This window comes from Ailuropoda melanoleuca, chromosome 2 (genome assembly GCF_002007445.2).
Source record: "Ailuropoda melanoleuca isolate Jingjing chromosome 2, ASM200744v2, whole genome shotgun sequence".
Taxonomy (NCBI): domain Eukaryota; kingdom Metazoa; phylum Chordata; class Mammalia; order Carnivora; family Ursidae; genus Ailuropoda; species Ailuropoda melanoleuca.
Window position 1 is genome coordinate 146,453,229 of NC_048219.1, and position 21,407 is coordinate 146,474,635.

General features: G+C 39.4%; 1 protein-coding gene across 1 annotated transcript in view; it reads right to left on the bottom strand.

Annotated features, from left to right (window-relative positions):
- TTN (titin) overlaps positions 1-21,407 on the bottom strand; it is a 271,544-nt gene that overhangs the window by 203,979 nt on the left and 46,158 nt on the right. The window contains 2 exon segments of the mRNA XM_034654809.1: positions 14,080-14,136; positions 19,555-19,743. Of these exon segments, the coding sequence (XP_034510700.1) occupies positions 14,080-14,136; positions 19,555-19,743 (246 nt within the window).

The window sequence follows — 21,407 nt, forward strand, 5'->3', positions numbered from 1 at the left end:
CACTGACAGCTTTTATTATATATTATTAAAGTATTTTCAAGTAAATATAAACTAAAAAACATATTGGTGTTATGGAACATATGAAAATAACGTTTATTTTAAAAATAAATAGTAGCGTAGATAGGATAACGCACTACCCCGCAAGGAGAAGAATTAACAACCATGATTATGTCTGTGGTTTCGTTCTTACTCTATACAGATCACACTGTGGCAGAGGCAGGTAAGTGAAAACTCAGTGATGGAAACTAAATCATTACGATCCAGTGAATGTTAGAGCTTGGGCCCCCTCATCCTTAAAATCCAACCTCTTTTGACTACAGTGAGTTTGGCCGAAGTTGCTGCATTTCCCTTGTCGTTCAAGGCCTCACAGGTATATGCTCCTTGATGTTCTTCCGCATTTACTTTGTCGATTACTAGCGTATATGTATTTTGATCTTGTAAACACTTGAACTTTTCATCTGAATGCACCAGTTTGCCCTCAAAATACCAATTCACCTCTTTGGTATTTGCTATGGATGTCGTGAGGTTTACAATGTCACCTTCCTCCACAGTCGTGTCCACCAAGGGTGTGTGTATGACAGGACCGTCCTCTTCGACTAAGCTACCCTCAGCTTCCTGTAGCTCTCCTAGGCCAACCTCCCCAGTACCACTTCCAGAGGACTTCTCTCTTTCCTCTGATGGCTTTGGAGTCTCACCCTGTTTTTCCTCAGAGCTAGCAGCCAGAGCAACGCCATCAGGGACAGGTGCGGTATCTGCAACTTTGACCTGACTTTCCACATGAAAATAGCTGACCTCTTCTGCAGAGACAAGATGTTTAGACTCGACTTCTGGTTCCCAGATTGCTTCAACCTTCTGTGAATCTGAAAAAGGACCTGGCTCTTCCTGAAAGCCCCCTTTCTGGATTCTGGGATCCTCAGCTGTTAAGACGTTTATCTCCTCACATACAATAGAGCACAAAGCATCCTTCAGTTCAGTTTTCAAGTTAGCCGTTTGAGGATCAATGCCTTCAATAGCAATGGTTAATTCTTCCGTTAGAGTCTTCACTGAGGTAATAAGGTAGGTACACAGAATGCGTCTGGGCTCTTGGGTGAAGTTTATGGCCTTCACCTCCACCTTTTCAATGTTCCTTAACCATTCAGAGAAAAGACTTGGTTGCTCACTGGCCACTGCTGCTTGCAAAGCCCTGCGGATCTGAGTTTTGAGGTTTAATCGTTGTTCTTCTGGAATTCCAGGAAGTAAACTCTCCTTAGGAAGACTGTCACTTGCCTGCACCTCTTGCACACCATTTATCATCATGGGCTCTTTCTTATACTCACTGGTTTGGTTCGAAGGCACTGCCAAGTTGTCAGAACACTCTTCCTTGAGCAGTACCTGCTTTTCCTCACATGCTAGCGGAAACCTTAAGGACTTGCCTTCCTCAGTCCTGGCTGCAAAATCCTGCCCTGCACTTTCCAGTTGATCTGCACTTTCCATCAAAATTTCATCTTCCGTGCATGTGTGCTCTGAAGGGACCTGGGGCTTGACCTCAGGACCCTTACAACCTTCCATGCTTCCCTCAGCTAAGCTCTGACTCGGGGTGAGAGCACTTTGTGCCTCTTGCTTTGGAAGGGTCGGTCTTTGCCCTTTGTCCATTGCAGATGCTGTCTTTTCTTTTGTTGACAGCACTTCCTCAGCCACAGAGGTTGGATATGAATGGGCTGGAGCTTCTTCTATTGAAGACTGTGGATAACTCCCTTCAGGTTCAGCTAGGAAAGTTTTCAGAGGCTCCACCGTTAATGAACTAATTTCTTCTATGGACATGGCACTTGGGAAGATTTTTTCAGTATCTGATAGGACCACCTGTGACTCAGGCTCTTGAAGCATTAGGACATCTTCTTTCAGGAGGGTTTTCTGGGACTGGACAATCTGCCGCTGTAAATTGGGAGATGGTTCCTTGATAGGCCGAACGTGAATGTGTGTGCCGTTGATGGAAAGAAGTGCCCTGGTGCTTTCTGGATCAGGCACGTTCTGCTCCAACATGACTGTGGATTGCAACTGCTCAGCCACTAAAGTAACTTGACTACGCAGTTCACTGGTTTTAATGATATGCTCATAAGAAAGCTGCTGGTTTTCTTCTGCAATTGAAGCAGCTTTCAAAATGGTGTCATTGACAAAAGCTGCAATTTCCTGCTCTGAGTCGAAGGCGTCTACTGCAGGACCCTTTAGTGACATCTGTGGAAAATCTTTCGTAGCCTCTGGTGTGGGCTCTGCCTCGCAGGGAGCATCAGGCTTGTCTGGGTCTTCCAGAAGCACAAGCAGCTCCGCAGCACAGGTCGACTCACCCCACATATTCTCTGCTTTACAGACGTAGAGGCCACTATCTTCCCTCTGAGGGTCATTGACAATGAATGTTCCAGAGCCATCAGGGTTATGGATGATGGTGTAATAAACATTGGTGCAAAGCTGCTTGTTTTCTTTGAACCACAACCATGGGTGCAGGCTCTCCAAGCACCTTGTACTCAAAGACAGCAGGGAGACCCTGAGCACAGTGAATTGGTTTGAACTCCTTAAGGAAGTAGGGGAGGACAAGGACCTTCAAACTTTTCCACATTTTTTCCCACTGGTTCTGGTTCTTTCTCTTTGTGCCCCTCTCCTTTGGAACTAATTTTTAGGTAGGCACTGCATACTGTCTGTCCATATTCATTACTGGCAATGCATGTATACTCTCCCTCATCCTCAAATTTGGTGAACAGGATGATCAAACTATGATCATTGCCGTCAAAAACAAATTTGTAGTCAGCAGAAGGGGTTAACATTACTCCATTAAAGAACCACTGAATTTTAGGCTTGGGGATGCCTGTGACAGTAACAGACAGTTTAGCCACATCCCCTACGCTTATTTCAGCATTTGACGCTTCTTTGATGAAAACTGGAACATGGCCTTCCTTTTTGGAATCAAATGCAGTTGAATGAACTGGAGGTTCAGACGAAAGTTCAAGTGTTTCATTTCTATTAGATAACTGAAGGCCAGAGCTATAGGTTTGGAATCCTTCTTCCTCGGCAGACAGAAGAGAACTAGAAAACTCTGCATGGGGAAAAGTGATTATTATTATACTACTAGTTTTATTTAACAACAACAAAAAAATAGAAGTCAAAGAATTATGCACCAACTGATGGTCCTCTTCTGCTTTATTCCTGGAATCATTAGATTATCTTGAGATTTACAAAAAAGCACTTTTCTTAATTTTTAATCTTAGCTCATTATATTATGTAACTGTAAATACTATACTCACGCTGCCTATATATTTATAATAAAAGAATCTGGGATTATTTAAATCAATTTCTAAAAAGATCCAGAATTATTTGTTTAGAATTTTCTTAAGAATGATAGCTATTGTCAAATTGAAGACTGATTATTTCCAAAATAAAACACTTATGGTTCAGTTACCGCTTGTAATCTGAAGCTATTATTAAAAAGAGGCTATAGGAAATACTTAATTTGAATTTGTAAGAGAACCACCGGTTTCAGTTACTAGAAATTCAGACCGACTCTGGCCGTGTAAATTGCCATATTATTTCAACAAAGCTTTTATTATAAGGCTTTTGTTAAGTCAAGGAAATGGGAGGATCAGGAATGAAAGAAAATAACTCCAACATTAAAAATTGTATTGTGCTTTATTGTATGAGAAATACCTATACAGTATTATGGAACAGAAAAACAGAAGAGAGAATAACAGATACTCTTTAAACAGTATCATGGATAACAGGTGTAATTTGATAAGAAGGAATTAGGCTTTTCATTAAATCTGGTAGACATGTAGAACAGCTCTGTTCATAAATAATAGTTTTATTACCTTCCCCAAAAGCAGTATTATTATTTTATTAATTCACTCCCCTTGCATCACATGGAATAGTCATGCCTTAATTCCTCTCTGTTCTGGCATAGAAGCATTAGAAGGCACAACTCTAGTGTCTATTGGCTATAAATACACTGGCAAAATTTATCGACGGCATGTAGAATACATACTCAGTTATTTATTATTTCAATTAGTAAGCCACAAAATCATTGATTAATTTCACATCCTAATGGTGACCACTTAACTTTACATTTATTACTCATGTCCACTTTCCCTTCACTTGAACTCCCAAAATATCTGTAAAGGGAATGAATGTGAATATTTAAAATTCGCCAAAACCCACTAATACATTGAAATATTTTCAGTTGTCTTCCCTTACTTCTAACATGGTGTATTGGCCATAAAAAATAAAGTAAATAAAATTTACATGTGCTGAAACATGAAAGGTATAGTTAAAAGTACATGCATGTAGTAGTAGCAGCTAATAATTCTGTCTAAACTCGACTACATATAATACAATGAATTCTCTATCCAGCATCAGAGAAATTAATATTTCAGGCTTCTAAGCTATGTGCCACTGAATCAGAAAAAAATTCCATTTAATTATCTACAACAATAAGTAAGCCAAGTAAGTAAGACAAGTCCTATTTTTCTTTCTTCAGTCATTTGTTATTCTGAATATCCTCAATTCAATGCATTTGAGACTAAAAGAATTCTAATGAGCAAAATCAAACTTTTCCTTCCTGCAAATTCAATAAGGCATTACAATGTTTTTTCCCTTCTTCCTTCCTTCCTCCTTCCTTCCTTCTTTCCTGAAACAGGTTTTGAACTGTCACTGCACCAGCCATTGTCCTGTTTGTCATGACCTGCATTTCTAATTTATTGAAACATCTGTTTTGTAACTAGGAGTAGAAAAAATCCCTAAGTCCTTAAACTACAGAATTAGTTTTATTTCAGGGATTTATGATGTGGTATATTACATTATATCTATCACAGGTACTATGTGCTCACTGGTTGAAACAGAAATGATTGTTGCACAACAGTGTATCTATCCGCATGAGTTATGGTGATTTGAAACAGGTAGAACAGATGTTTTGGGGGGTGGGCGGGAGGGGCGTAAGCCTGACTGCTCTGTCTGTATTCGGCACATTCTCTCAATTGCTCCTTGAATTTGGAAGGCTTTAAGGGAATCCTACTGCAGGTATAAAAAATTGATAGACGAAAGAAACAAACAGCTGAATAAATGAATTCCTTTGAAAATTAAGTTGCTTATTTTTTTAGAATTAAAAGAAATATGTTTAATATGATCATGATACATAAAAGTTGCTCAGTGCAGGGGACAAATACGCCTATTGGGTAACAGTGAGCAATTTAGAGTTGGTGGGAGGAAAGATTCGTAACTTCATTACTATATTCCATTATTTTTTCATCATTTGTTGCAAACTAAAATTTATCCTAAATTATAAGAAAAGTCACACTGGGATGACACAGAATCACAGAGTTGAACAATCACCTCTGAGGTTTTTTGGTCCAACTCCTCATTTTCAGATAAGAAAACGGAATTGTCTTATATTTATTTCATCTTATGTGAGAAGATTAACGTTCATGGTGATACATAGATAAACTGTCAAGAATTTGGTGAATTTATTATAATTTTGAAAAACAAAGTCACGTTAGAGACATATATATCTTAAATTTGAATGCTTTTTAATTTCTAGTTAGTTTTAAAAGGTTCTAATTAATTTAAAAATGACAGGAAAACTTATCTTGTTATTTGCATATAATCTGAAATACAAATGATCAAATTGCTCGATACTAAAAATACCCCACCTTCTATTTTCTAATGTCAAAGATTCTAAAATAGGACTACAGTTTAAAATCTCTGTATAAATGTAATATAGTAGTTTCCCCTCTCCCTCAGGCTGATACCAAGCGAATGCTGCATTTAACACTTGACGGTATTTTAAAAATTAAGAAAATGGGGTATTCCCAAAAGTGGAAAGGTCTTTCTTTGCATATTTTGCAAATGTACAAATGTCTAGATGAACTCCACCCAAAAAGAAAGCACCATTGGTCCCTTCAAGACCAGCAGGAGTTAAACAATTTAAGAAGAGGGATATTAATAATGAAAATATTTTTAGAAGAGCCAAACAAATATATTAAGTTTGCAATGTAAAACAGATTACAGAACTAGTTATCAATTGCATGAAGCTGGATTCTGTTGTTTATCTATTCTAAGTCCAAGTCAGTAAGCCTGGATTTGGAAACAAAAGGGTTACAATTTCAAAAATGACTTATACTCAGAGCAGAGAGGAGATTTACCTTACCAATTTGTCTGCGTGGTCATCTGACCCGGTCTTCCATCTTATGTTTTACTTTACATAAATAGTTTATCTGCTAAAAGAGAATGCATCTACCGAAATGCTTTCGTGGAGGAGGCACGAGGGTAAAGCAGTGGTACAAACAGTTAGGTAGCCATGGAGATATTTAATCGTGCTTGATGATTCACAGCAGAGTTGACACAGTGATGGTTCCACAGTGGAGATCACAAAATATTTACATGTGTTACAAACATGAGATTTCTACAGAGAGAAACTGTTCTCCCAGGGGTTTTCAATGTATCAAATTCAGATAGAGTAGACCTATTTGGAAATTTGTCGGATCTATATAATTTGGAAAATATGGACACACCCAAATCAATTTAATTATTACGGAGGCACTGACACTTGGCCCAAGAAACTAAGTTAGGGTGAGGGCTGCACAGGTCTCCGCCATTCCTGACTCATTCGTAGCCACACACCTGTACTCACCTTCGTCGTCTTTTCCTAAGCTCGTTATGAAGAGGTTGTGGAACCCTATGCCACTTTCCTCAGCACTGAACCGCGCACCTTGCACCAATCTCCCATCTTTGTACCAGTAAACCGTGGGTCGTGGAGAGCCACGGACTAAACACTGGAAATAAGCTGCTGTGCCTAAAGGTGCGTAACAGTCCGAAATACCTTTGATAAACCTGGGAGGCCCTTCCACCACCTGAAATTCAAAAAAGCTGCCTGAATATTTGCTCCTTAAGACTAACTCTTCCTTCAAGCTGCTTAAAGTCACTTTGCTTTTCTTTGTTGTCATAGCAAACACTTCAGAATCTCCCATGGTAAGAAATCCTCGGCAGATGGCCTCTCCTACACAATTCATAGCTCTGCACCTGTATGTCGCACTGTCAGACGGACAGACGTTTCGAATTCTAAGGGTGTGACTTCCGTTCTCCTCACTGATCACATACTTGATGTTATCTGGTTCAATACACATATATTCTTTATACCATTTAACTTCCGGGCTAGGGATGCCTATGACTGAACATTTGAACACAGCGTCTGAATTTTCTGGAATTTTAAAATCACAAATAGGCATTATAAAGCGAGGAGGCATTTCAAATACTTCTAAATCAATTTTTAAATCTTTGTCTTCTTCCTCCCTTGAGGCCATATTTGGATCTGCTAAATTCAATGGTAGAACATCCAGACTCACAATCATGCTTTTATGATCAGGAGTAAATTCAGGAACTGTGACTATTTTCACCTGCTTCTCAAATTCTTTAACATCTTTTTCACTTAATTCAACCTCCAAGACAATTTCTTGAGGAGAAGGAGTTCTTGATGATGTTGTGTTTTCCAAATCAAACTCCATGACATGCTGATGTGTTACTGGAGGTGGGAGGGCCACTGCTCTTTCTTTTTGGGCTACTATGTCTACTTCTGCAAAGCTCTTTGCTTCCCCTACGATGTTTACGGCATGACACATGTACTCTCCCCCCTCTCCTTTTTGAATGTTAGAAATTTCCAAAGAACACACATTACCCACCCTTTCTATTTTGATTCTTTCATCTGGCTCTAGCAAAGATTTATTTCGATACCATTTCACACCAGGAACTGGAATGCCCTCAACTTCAACAATAAAGCCTAATGTTGTGTTTTCATATATATTCCTTTTGGTCAGAGGTTCAATGAAAGATGGAGGCATTTCATTGTCTTTTGGCTCAATAGCTTCGTTGGGTGTGCCAAATGAATCGGAACGCCATAGTTCATTAGCTGAACTTCTCTCTCCTGTAGGTGTATGGAATTGTTCATTTGGTGTACTGTCCTCCCTTTCTATTTTTGATGGGTACCTTTTTAAGTTTCCAGTGGGATTTGGTCCTCCAGTAGGAGTAGAATATCTTTCAACTGTTTCTCCTCCTAAAGGTGTGGAATATCTCTCCAGTGTCTCCCCTGGGGGTGTGGAATATCTCTCCAGTGTCTCCCCTGGGGGTGTGGAATCTCTCCAGTGTCTCCCCTGGGGGTGTGGAATATCTCTCCAGTGTCTCCCCTGGGGGTGTGGAATATCTCTCCAGTGTCTCCCCTGGGGGTGTGGAATATCTCTCCAGTGTCTCCCCTGGGGGTGTGGAATATCTCTCTGCTGCTTCGCCTTCAGAAGGTGTGGAGTACCTTTCAGCAGCTTCCTCTGAAGATGTAGTTCTTTCCATAGTCTCACCTCCTGAATTTGCTGCAGATTGTTTAGTTGTTTCTGAAGGAGTGAAACATAAGTCAGGAGACTTTGGAGTTTCAAAATGTTCAACAGAGGACGGTGGGGTATAAAACTGATCTAACTCTGAGATTTCTTCACTGCTTGTACTTCCCACATCGATCGAAATATCAGATTCAGGGGAAAATGGGCGACCTAATGATTCCTGTTGTTGGTTGTAATATTCATACACAGTGTTAAAAGTTACTTCCTCAACTTCCATTGACGTGATTGATTCACTCTGGAGAAGCTTTGTTTCGTGTGCGGTGTCTTTAGTCTGAGGAACTTTGTGCTTTCCAGCAGCAAGTAAATACTGTGTTAGGGAGGTCTCAGAGTCCATTACTTCCATTGTCTGTGCCTCATCGGATTTAGGAAGATTTTCAGAGGAACAAGTTTCCATCTTTTCTCCTTCAGTAGTGGAGACAGAAGTTTCAATGTCAACCTGAACTTCTTCATAACACTGTTCTTTCCCCAAGGCATCCATTTTTTCCCTTATTTGTTCATTTGGATTCTGCTGTTCCTCAGTCGTCAAGAATGGAAGGCGCTGGCTCAAGGAGACTTTTGTGTGGCATGTGGCTGCCTCGTGAACATCACCTCTGTGGTCTCCCAAAATTCCAGTGACATATCCCTGTGTCTTTCCATCCTGCTCCTGAAATGAACCCGACTCCGGTTCCTTTTCACAGACCTCTAAGAGCTTTTCCTCACTTGCTGCTTTTTTCAAATGTGAAATGAAACTTCTACTTTCATTTTCTAGAGAGCTTTTTTCCTCAGAAATATCAGGTTCTCCTACATCAACAGAGGAGGTTTGAAGTAGGGCACATAATTCACCATGGGTTTCTTTGGAAAAGGATTTAAAAGAAATGTCAGGATTTAAAATTTCTAAATTCTGTTCCGGTATGTGTTTTTCCAAAGAAAGGATATTTTCATCAAAATGGGTTTTCTCCATCACAGTCCTATTTGAAAACTCCTGACTGGAAGACATTTCTGGACTGGTAAATACATTATTTAGCACACTTTTAGAGGTATTTTCTGTCTCAGATTGTAATGTTTCAGTGCCAGCAATTTCTTCTTTAGAAGGTGTTTCCTGTTGATGAGTTTCTGGGCCCTGGAATTCCTTTGCTGTATCTCCTATATGAGAATACAGTTGTTTTAGATCAAATACAATGCTCTCGTCATCAGCTATTTCAGAAGCAGGATGTTGGATTTTAAAAGAAGCTTCTTCTGGTTGACCACCATCTAATGCTTGGAATTTTAGATCTGCATTTTCTATCTGAGAGTGGAACTGCCTTAGTGCTTCATGTTCAGCCCTTCCAGAAATTACAGATTGATCTATAAGACCTATTTCTTTCTGTTGTTCCCTCTCTTGTACTTCAAATTCTTTATGAGTTTGAGAAGAAAGCAGCTTTAAATTCATTACGTCAGATGAATCTGGTTCAATATCTGGAGACACTGTCTCTGCCTGATACGTATTTGCTTTTAGGTTTCTTGATCTTGATTCTCTTTGCTTTAATGGAAAGTCTCTGTCACCAAGCTTCCTCTGAGGTGGACTGACAAATGATTTCCCAGTAAGTCTTTCTTCTAGAACTCCTTTTTCTACATGTTGTAACTTTTCAAATGCAGTGACTCTATGCTTCACATTTTTCCCTGGGTAGTGTCTCTCTTCAAGGGGTTCTTCACATTCGATGATAGATGAATCTTCCAGATTGCAACTATCAGAAGTTCTCTCAGACTGGATATTCAGTAAATAGTCACTTTGGGCATATTCTTGCACATTTTCCCTTTCTGCATCACCAACTTTTCCGAAATCAGTTTTTACCTCTTTCCTAATTCTTTTAACTTCACTGAAGTCATCAACAAATGGATAAACAGTACCCTCTGCTTGGTACAGCTCTGATTTTTCACTTATGTGTCCCTCTTTCCCTTCGCCCTGACACTGTATGAGTTCAACTCTGACAGGCTTGTTGATTTTTATGGCTCTAGAAGCACCATGCATAAATCTGGGTAGTTTTTCTCTAGAATATGTGCAACGAACCCGATCCTTCTGGTCTATCCATTCAACTGTCTCAAGGCTTTGAAAATATTCCCTTACAGAATGTTCTTTTATATTGGATTGGGGAGTAAAAGGACCAGGTGGATAATCATAAAAATGTGCCCTTACAGATTCTCCCTGAGTCTGTTGGTCTCTGGAATATTTTGCATACATTCCACCAATATTTTCTAGTTGACTATACTCCCTGTAAGTGACCGGTTCCACTGTCAGATCTGAGACACTCTCAACTGTTCCTGAATTATTTTCAGCAACACATTTATATTTTCCAGAATCTTGAGAACTGACATCATTAATATATAATCTGTAACTAAAATTAACTTCTTCAAACTGAAACTTCTGGTTCTGCTTTAATAGGAGCCCCTTTTGAAACCAGGTGACAGTTGGTTTAGGCTCACCAGACAATAAACACTCGAATACGAGGGAATCCCCTTCTCTACACCTGGTATGCCTCGGCATTTCCTGTAACACTCTCGGGGGCTCATTAGTAATTTCCGATGAAAATATAAACCTGTGTTTTGGTGACTGAGGAGTTGCTTCCGACTCCTCGGGGTCAAACGATTCTCTTGACTCTTTATCCTGCTCTGGGGTAGGAGTAGCTGCTGTTATCTGAATTTCGACAGGAAAGGAAAGCAATTCTGTGTCTGCAGAGGGAGGAACTGGTAAGTTAGTCTGGGGATGTTTTTGGCCCTTTTGTCTCCAAGGCGGCTGAATGCGTTTTGTTTGGTCAAACACCAAGGCCAGCCCCTCTTCCTCATCAGTGTACTCGTGCAACACTGGGACTGTATGTGTGTCAACACCATGCCCTTGCTTTGCCTTCACTTGAAGTATACCAGTTGTTTTTACCGTTCCGTATTGGTTAAACAGCACACAGGTAACAGAACCTTCATTTTGAGGAAGAACAGAACAAAAAGTTAATACTGAATAGTTTTCCGAGGTATGAGTGATAAAGCCTTGGTCACGTGGGATTGGTATATCATTGTTATACCACGTCACTATGGGTGGAGGATATCCTTGAAAGTGACATGCAAATTTACAACCGTCACCTTCATAAACTTCTTGAGATTCGATTTCTTGAAGAAATGAAGGTGGACAACGTCGTGGTTGCTTTTGGAAAGAACTTTCCAAAAATCTTGTGGTCTTTCCTTCTTGCTCGGTTTCGAATTCATCAGCTTCTGTGGAAGTAGAGTGCTGTAATTCTCTCAAATCATCCTTTCTTATTCTCTTACTATCTAGTTCTGCATTTTCTTCAATATTTATAACTGCACCAAAAGCTTCACTAGCATGTGGCATAATAACCTGGGACACCTCTTCAGGAGTCTCGTATATTTCCTCATTCTTATTTACAACGCTGATATATCTAGGGGACTCTCCAGTGTCAGTTTTGGTCATAATTTCTTCAAGTTGTTCTCTTGCTTGGGTATCCTCACTTACTAGAATCCTACCATATAAATGGTCTTTTTGGAGACTTTCTCTTAGAAATGCCTCTTGGCTCATTCTTATTTCAGTCTGGAGGATTTCTTCATCAACAGTAGTTTGAAAGCTTGTGGGAGGTTCTCCAGATCCTACATTTTGATCCATTTGATTAGGAAGGACCTCTGGATTTTGGACAATGCCCTCGCATGAATGATCTACCTTATCCCTATTTTCGCTTAGATTGGATACAAACCTGCCTTCTGAATCCTCTCTAGAGAACAGAACGTCTTTATCGGTAGCCTCACTTCTCAAAGTTCTTGAGCTAATTTCGGAGGACATATCTGAAAGAGATAATTTCTTTTTCTCCATTAACATTTTTCTAGCCTCCCGCAAACGTTGCAACTTTATTTTGGTCTCCTTGTCCAGGAAGCTTTCACCTACATTAAGCCATTCCCTTATGTCAGATTTACTCTCTAAATATTCTTCATCATACAGAGAGCCCGTTTTCTTGCCTGGACTTACTGTCTTAAAGTGTATAGTTCGCATCATTCCTATTTGTTCTACATCTTGTTTTTTGTTAAAGGGAGAGCCAGTAAACCTCAGACCAACCTTTATCCTGTCTTCTCTCCTTCCAGCTAAGGCCTCCGTATTTCCATGTGTCTGTTCTGCCCTTTTCAGAAATTCTAAACATTTCTCATCTTGCCCTTTTTGCATAACAAGCAATGATGCTGTTGATTCAGCCGACCCTTCACTATTAATTGCTAACAATCTGTAACTTCCAGAATCTCTGCTTTGGACGCTTTTAACCTCTAAGCAGGAATAGTGATGATGTAAATCACTCTCAATTTTTATAACCCGTCGAAGACCCGTTGGGATGGGTCGATTGTTATGAAACCAAGTCATTTCTGGAGTTGGACAAGCAATTAATTTACACATAAAAACAACGGGATCCCCCTCTAAAACATACTGAAATGTAAGTTTTTGAGTAAAAGAAGGCTTGAAATATTCGGGCCAGGAGCTCGTCGATGATATTCGACTTGCGTATCTTTTAGCAGCCATGGAGCTGTGGTCTAAGTCTTCAGAATCTGAAAAGGCATCGCGTGTATCTCTTTCAGAATGTTCAGATTCCCCCTCGGAGAACAATTCTGAAAAAAAAGTGAATTATAAAGCATTTTACTATTTTCCATTGTATTTGAAAAAGTTGAAATTAAATGAAATTGCAAAATAGGAAATAAAATAAAATGCATGCTACAGATTCTCACAAATCCATAAAAAAAATTCACTCACCATATTTGTTCGAATAAACGCAACACCATGCTCTGTTTAAAAGATTCTGACACGAAAATCGTTCGTTGTCTGGTCTTTTCTTCAAACTGTTGAAATTTCTTCTTGAACAAGCAAAAATGCATTTCAAAATAACATGTTCCTGTGCATGTTTGTTTTGAGAGCAGGAAAACTTTGTTCTTTTGATGGCTAAGAGGAAAATCTTACCTGACTTGCAGAGAGTGGAATAAACGCCCTTTCTGATCCTTTTGATTGTAGATTAAATTATTATATTTTTGAGAATTAACTATTTAAAAATATCTATAAGAACTATAACCATAAGTAATTGGCTAAAATAAAATGAGAAGGCGTTTATTCGAACTAATACAGCCATAAAGTCACAATGTTATGCAAAGGAAAGCAGGCAATAAGGACCACGTAAGGCAGCTATCTGCAAGCCAGTGTAAGAGACATATCAATGTTAAAATGATGTATGTGCATGAAGTGTACACCAGAATGGGAATGTATCATTTTCACACACCCTAAAGAAAGTAGCATTTCAATCATAATTCATTCATGACTTTGCATTCTGAGAATGACAGCTAGGTTATTGCCTATTGTTCAATTTAATTCACTGTGATTTTGAAAACAAACTTCTACTTCTTGATTTCATGCATTAAGACGACAACTTTTTCCAATATACACTTTTGAAAATGGCTACAAACATGAAGTTGAATATGACCGATAAATTTTAAATACAAAATTTTAAATTACCAAATTACCGTGAAATGCATGTAACCATCAGCATACTAAACAAGGCATGCGACATAGTAATATATACTCTAAGAGATATATTTATACATCTATGTCATTTTTCTCAATATTACTAAGAGAGAGTAGGCAGCTCAAGGATTCTATTAATCCTTCAGAATTTCTACTTAAATCTCACATCCAGTATAATAATACCTTTCATCTGCACCTCAATCTGCTCTTCAATCCTCCCGTGCAAAATGGATTCTGGGGCTAAAATGGAAAAACATATACAGAGATTTTAATGATTAATTCCATTTACTTTCAGCCTCAATTCATATATTCATACAATTACATTTTTCTCTTTATTCTAGTAATGGAAAACTATGTCCCCCAAATGCACCCCAAAAATCCATGCCAAACAAATCAATGAGCTGATAAAGTACATGACAATGTTGGCAGAAAGATTAAAAAAAAAACATTTTTATTTTAGGCTCTCTGAAATTTCCACTTTTAGTTCCGTAATTCCCCATGCCTTTACATGCATTCAAAAAAGCAATCCACAAACTTTAGAAATATTCTTTTTTTTTTTTTTTAATGTCCTACCAACTGAACACTTGCTAAGAGACAGAGTCACAGCGAGGAGGAACATGCATTTTCTAACTCGCCACTTTTTGCCGAGGGCTATTCTCACATTTTCCTGCAGAATTGTTTCCTGCTAGTAAGTACTCCTTTGATTTGAACCACCTTTAAAGCTTTAAACTACACCAAGTCTGATGACATATTAAGGAGCCAAACAAAGAGCCCTCAACTCAAAATGGCTTTCATTATATAGGGAAAAGGCGTAGGCTTTAGACACAGTCGTCTCTGGGGCAGCGTGCTGAGCAAGCCGGGTATCCCCATTCTCGCTCAGTCTTCTGTCCATCCGTGCAGCACCACGCCTGTGTGCTGGACTCCCTGGCTTCTCCATTCCTTGTGGCCTTTGGCACGAAGTGAACGACAAACTTGATGTTTTCTTTGATGATTCTCTCTTTACTTCGTGGCTTGTTTTAATTTGTGACTCTTTGAGTGTTTTAATACTTTTAATGTCTGAACCAAGGGCAATTTTTGTAACTGCTCTGGTTTGCGATTCTTTTGCTAGGTGAGAATAAAGTTAGGAAAAGGAATAAATTAGCTGTGTTTGTAAGAGTAAAACACATGCTGTATTTAAAGAAGGTGACATGTCATTAGGATGAGAAGGAAAGCAGCATGTTAGTCTCCAAACTAATATATGATATATCTATGCTTACTATGCATAGAAGAACTCTACTCAAACAATCTTATGCGGTTTTACGTTCCTACTTGATCTTTGTGGATAACTGTGCAGCCTACATAAAGTTATAAGGCCGAAGTAATAGAGGAACATATGAAGACTGGTCTTATGTTCCATGATTGGACAGCCGTGCCTGATCCTTCATTCTTCAAACACTTAAAACTGGCTTATCTTTCAACTTTCTTAAGTACAAGAGAGGCAGTCTGGACCTTCCAAGAGAAAAATGCTCATGCTCCAAGAATACTTTAATAATATAACCGATTAGAACCGAGTGAACTGGAAACCCTGTGGCAAAAATGTCCAGCTCAAATCCACTCTGGCAATATGACAATCAAGCATGTACTGTGGCCCTAGTTTCTTAGGAAGCAAGTTGAAAGACCTACATTTCTCCTACCTCCACAACAGAGCTGACTCCCAATTATATGGCTGCAGAACCTGTCCCAGTTGTCACCACATCACCTCCAGATAAATAGTCGTTCTGGGTGATTATTGCACTAGCCAGCAGCTAATTGAGGGTCAACTCTCTGGATAGTGAAATTAGCCATTTCATTTGCATAACTAGGCCTCAGTTCTTGAGATATTCCCGTTGAGGACTATGAAAATATTACCAGAAATAGCTACAGAACAAAATGTCAGATTAAGAAAGAAAAAAGACTCCTGTAGGTGAGTGAGGATTACAGATATACTAAATGATGTATGAGCCTGTTTTAAAATTCAGAGCCAAGATGTCGGTCACATAGCACCACATTATCTCCTGCTCATCTCTAACATCTCAAAAATGGTATGGACAGATCAAGAAAGACCTTGAGGCCAGAGCTCTCCATGGACCCCTGGAGATGCTGGAACTTCTTCCATCAGCCTCCTTCCATGGGACTCAGTGAGAATCCTTAACCTGCCGACATACAGCATGGGATTCTGGCACCCGAAGAATAACTTTCCCATTTCATTAGTATCTCAGAGGAAGTCCATGGATAAAAGGAAGAACTTCTCTCTTCCAAGACAAATTTATTTGTACCCTTCCAGACACGGTGGCAAATCAAGCATGATAACAACAAAAATAATAATCTTGCCATTAGCTAATTCTACGATTCCAGGAGGATCTGAGACTGGAAAGCAGTCTCCTCTATCGAGCAATATCTACAGACTCCTGATTCAGGTCCAGACAGAATCCTGTTATTTTCAGTGCCCAATCTACTATTTCATAACCTCCTTATAAACATCTAGAACTTTGAGATCTGCACGCAAAGGGCAGAAATGAGAAATTTTGAGCCTCCTATTAAAATAATTAAATTTCAACTTGGCACGGTATCAGGCACAATAATAATTAACACGTGATGAACTGTAATATCTTGACCTTCTTCAGTATACTTCGTAGGTGGCACATTTGGTAAATACTAGAAAAAGCAGCACATATGAAATAAACCGTAACCTTCTGAAACGAGATTTGAGAGTTACACCTCCTTGAATCTAGACTGGAAAGTTAAATGTTCGTCACAAGTTTGGCCAGTGACCTGGCTGACTTTCAGCAGTCGTTTACAATAGAGTGCTAAGTTAGGGATATTCTAATTCACATATTCATTGATTTGATTTGCATGGCAGAAAAGCTGCATAAAGTGATGAGGATGAAATAAAGCGATGAGGATGAAATGAACCAAGTCATAACTAAAAACCAAGGAAGCACCTTCTATGCTTAGAACTGCCGACGTGGTCTCCTCTCCATAGTCATTGCACACAATGCAGCTGTACAATCCTTGGTCTACCGGCTGAACGTTACATACGATAAGAAACTGAATATTTCCATTTTGTGACTGCTTCACTCTCTCAGAGTCCTCTATCTTTACGCCTTCATGAGTCCAGGTTATATCAACAGAAGATTCATCTTGTAAAACACAGAGGAATTGAGCCGTGTCGCCGCACTTCACAGAGAGGTCCTGAAGCGGCAGGAGAATCCTTGGGGCCTCACCCACTGCCTCTTCGGCCCAGTTCCCAGAGAACTCAGTGCTCTCTGCAATTTGTGAAAGGGACGCAGTATGGCGCAACTCTACATTTTGAACAGATGCGGCTGTGTGGGTGGAACTTTGAGATACACTTTCAAAAACCTGTGATTCATATTCATAGGATGATCCTTGAAATGACTTAATTTCGTTTTGGGATGTTTGGCTCTCCTGCTTTGTGAAAGAGGAATCTGCTACTGCCTGGGACTTGGCGGACTCTCTTACATCTTTCCCAGAACTCTGCCTAGCTAGGACTCGCACTGTACAATCAAGTGACAAGAAAAAGAAAAGAACATTAAGATCTAAGCTTTGTCACTTGGCTAGGTTAGTAAAGACAATGGCATGGAAGATGAAGATGAAAGACATCATTGTCACTTGGAAGCAGCATGCCGGATGCAATGTGCCTTGGGATGTCAGATCACACAAAAGAACACTCATTCCCAGTGATCCCGTGGCGAGTGGATGATGAAAGCTCATGCGGATGTCATAGGATATCTGGGTCCTTCCTTCTGTTGTCACCACAGCTAACCAGAGTTGACAGTCTTTCTCTGTTTCTCCCCCCCACCCCACATGCCCTGGGAATGCCATTTGTCCCCCTTCTTCCATATACTGTATAAACAATATATGGCAAATGGATCATTAATGATCCAATGATGAGATGTTGTTTAGAAAAGTAAAAACATCAAGAAAAGTTGATGTCTAAAAAATACTTGCTAATGTAATACATAGATTATATACTTCAGAGAGATTTAAACCGTATAGGTTAACCCATAATTGAGAACTTACGAGGACCTGCCGGGTGTTACTTTATTAGTAAATGATGGACTGACCACACTATGTGATGAGACAAACAGCAGAGGCTCTCATTAGTAACCGTGGGGGTAGGAGATACGAAGCAAATCCAAGTCTTTAAAGCAAGATGAGCTTTACCTTTTGGAGTCACTGTGAGCGTAGCTGCACAAGAGGCTTCCCCAACGCTATTGGCGGCCTTGCAAGAGTACTGCCCAGCATGCTCTGAGTAAGCATCAACTATAAGCAGTAAAGCCATGCCTGTGGACTCCTCAAAATGGAAAACTACATCTTTTGTTGGCAGAATTGGCTGCTGGTTATGAAACCAATGGATTTCTGGCTTGGGAATGCCAAAAACCCTTGCATGAAATCTGACTGTCTCCCCGCTGTGCACCCTGAGGCTTGACAGAGGCTGGATGAAGATGGGCTTTTGGCCAAGGGACTCCTTCTTAAATGAAACTGATGAAGAGACATGCCATTGGGAGTTTGATGTAAGTTCTTCAAATTTGCTAAGTCCTGAAAAGAAGCATGCCGACCTTTAATGTCTCAGCCTGCACTGAAACCAGAACTCATTTGGGGTTGTCTACAGATCTGTTGCCAATTTCAATGGTGGACTAGAATCCAGTCCAATCCTAACGTCTTGTCAATGTCTGCCACCACTGGCTCCAAGTCACACACGTTCCTCCCACTTTCCAGGCAAACCAGTCGAGACATGAACAGTCCAAGAAGGTTCACTGCATTGTTTGTGAAGGCAGTAGTGACGTACACAGTTTGGTTTAGGTATTCCTGTTTTCTGTTTTTATTTTTTTTCCCCGCCTCTGGTTGTAAAATTACATTTTCTATTTTGTAAACCACTTTAAGAAAATATCTGATTATTATAATAAGTGTTTAAAATTAAGAGAAAAACCAGAGCTGCCCTCAATCTGTATATATTTGTACATAGTTAATAATACATAGACTAAATTAGCTCAGCAAAACCAGTCTGATTGTATAAAAATACTGTAACTTTGTTTTGAAACAAAGTGCCCTCTACTACCAGGGAAGTGTTTCTGATGGCAGTTTAAAAGCCCCAAGTAACAGAAACACTAAACCATCTTAGCACTGGGCCTCTCAGCCTTCAGGCATTCTTTGAATGACGGTGAATACACCTAGCTGGTATACAGATCTGGAATCATCCTCTGTAGCTTCTGTGAAATCAGAATTGTGTCAAGACAACGGGGGGATAGTAATACTTACAATTTTTTTTTTAATTTTCATCCTCGCTAAATGAGAAAACAAATCTACCTCTTTCTTTAGCATGTTTCTTTCCATTCTGATACATGCTGATCAGAAAGCATGAAAGCTGGTGAGGAGAGCAATACGTTATAAAACATTATAAAGACAAAGCAGGGCAAAGTGAGAAATGATGGTTTGTGGTCCATAATGAGATGGGATAAATGGAAAGTGAGAATGTGGCATAAAACATGGAAACAATTAGTTGCATTAAGAGAGAATCGTAGGGCCCACGATGGTTTACATGGAATCTTTAGTGGTTGTTACTGACACTGTGAGATTACAGCCGTATTTAAATGTGTTTCTTAAGGTTGTTTACTGTACCTGCCAGTCTCAAGTTGGCTGTGCTTGATACTTGACCCACAGCATTATTAGCAACAAAAGTGTAAAGTCCTTCATCTTCTGGATAAGCTTCAGCAATTTCCAGTTGGTAAGTGTCTTCAAATTGAGTCATTCTAAAGAATCTAGATGGCTTGATTTTCTTGTCTTTGCTGTACCAAGACACTTTTAGATCTGCATCACAAAAGGAAAAAAGAAGATATTTAAATCACAAAGGTGGTGGATGTTTTTACCTGCAAACACAACACTGATTATATTGGTGACTACATTTCATAGTTATCTTCATAACATTATATTTCTCTTTTGAGGCATGCCACATCTGCTTTTACAAAATTTCTTGTCATCTTTAAGAAGGAAAGATGACTCCAGAAAAATCCAGCTTATAGGCTGGTTGTAATGTTTGAAATTTTACAATTTTAGTTATATTATTTTTAACCACTTGCAAGTCATGCTGTGGAAACAGGGACAAGGCTTTGACATAGTGACCTTGAGGAAAAGATCATCCTAACGAACAGTCATCATGATGGGTTTGACTAGGACAGTGGTCGCCTAATAGGACAGGAAGTGAGGGAAATCTGTGCTTCTGGGGGGCAGAATGATCAATCAAAAAGAGAGCTGAGAAGATGGAACACTCCCAGAAGTCTAAAACAGACACCCTACAGGCTGAAGACAAAATTTCTCTATTTTCATTACCAATGAACAAGCATTGAAAAGGTCTTAGCACAGCAAAAAATAATTTTTAAAACTGAAAGAAAGAGTCATGGAATATGGGCATCTTAGATATATTTGGCTTTTTTCAAAGTAGCAGTAATAATAAATAATGATAAAACTAGCTCTTTTCATCTAAAGAGTTGAAAATAACCCCAAAGCAAAGATAAAATAACATGATGTTATTACAATTGAAGGTGAAGTGAACTTTAAAAAAATCTTACACTTCTATTGAAACAGTCACCCTATAAGTCAAGAGTGAATTTAAATTTAGTCACAAGTTTTAAAAGCCACAAACCAAGACTTCTTCTTTTTGGAGTATGATCACTGTATCACTTCCTTATCGCAATACCATCCATGGGGGGATTCTCTACTAGTCTATTCAGCTAGCATTTGTTTGCATTTTAACACAAACACTGGTTTGTGAAGGTTTCCCTCCTGCCCATGATGGTAGTCGTTTATAAAAGGTTCTCCTTTTAAAGACACAAATCTCTTCCTTCGGTAGCAAGGTAAAGTAGAAAATGGAACCCTGATACCACAATTTCCCAGCTGTGTGACCTTAGACCCATCATTTAATCTCTCTGGACCAGTCTTCTCATTTGGAAAATGAGATGCATAATAATTCATGAGCTCTTCATTGCAAAAAAAACCCCCAAAAAACCTGTTGTGTGAATTAAATGACTTATACATGGGAAGGGCTTTATAAACCATTGGCACAAGTCAGTCATCAAAGCAAGACTGTTTAACCACCCCAAGGGATCATCAGTGCCTTTAATAATTTGCCCCAAGACAGGGCCATGTAATATAATAGGTAACACCATCACATGGAATTTAACAATCATTCTACAACCATTTAGCTTGTCTATTAAACCTCGATGGAAATGGAATGATGAAGAGTGTGTCCACCTCTTTATGGGGTTCTCAGCATATTCCTACAATAACTTCTTCCTTCAGTGAATGGAATGAAGCCCTAGGACAGGCATGCACTGCCAACAATAAATGAGCCAAAAGGTGAGACCTTTCTTGGTAATGGACTTGGTGCTTCTGGCTGGGCTGCCACTCTCCGTGTGGGTCACTGGTTTCTTTTGGTTTCTGTGAGGCCATCCCACTCTTCCACCACTCCATTGTAT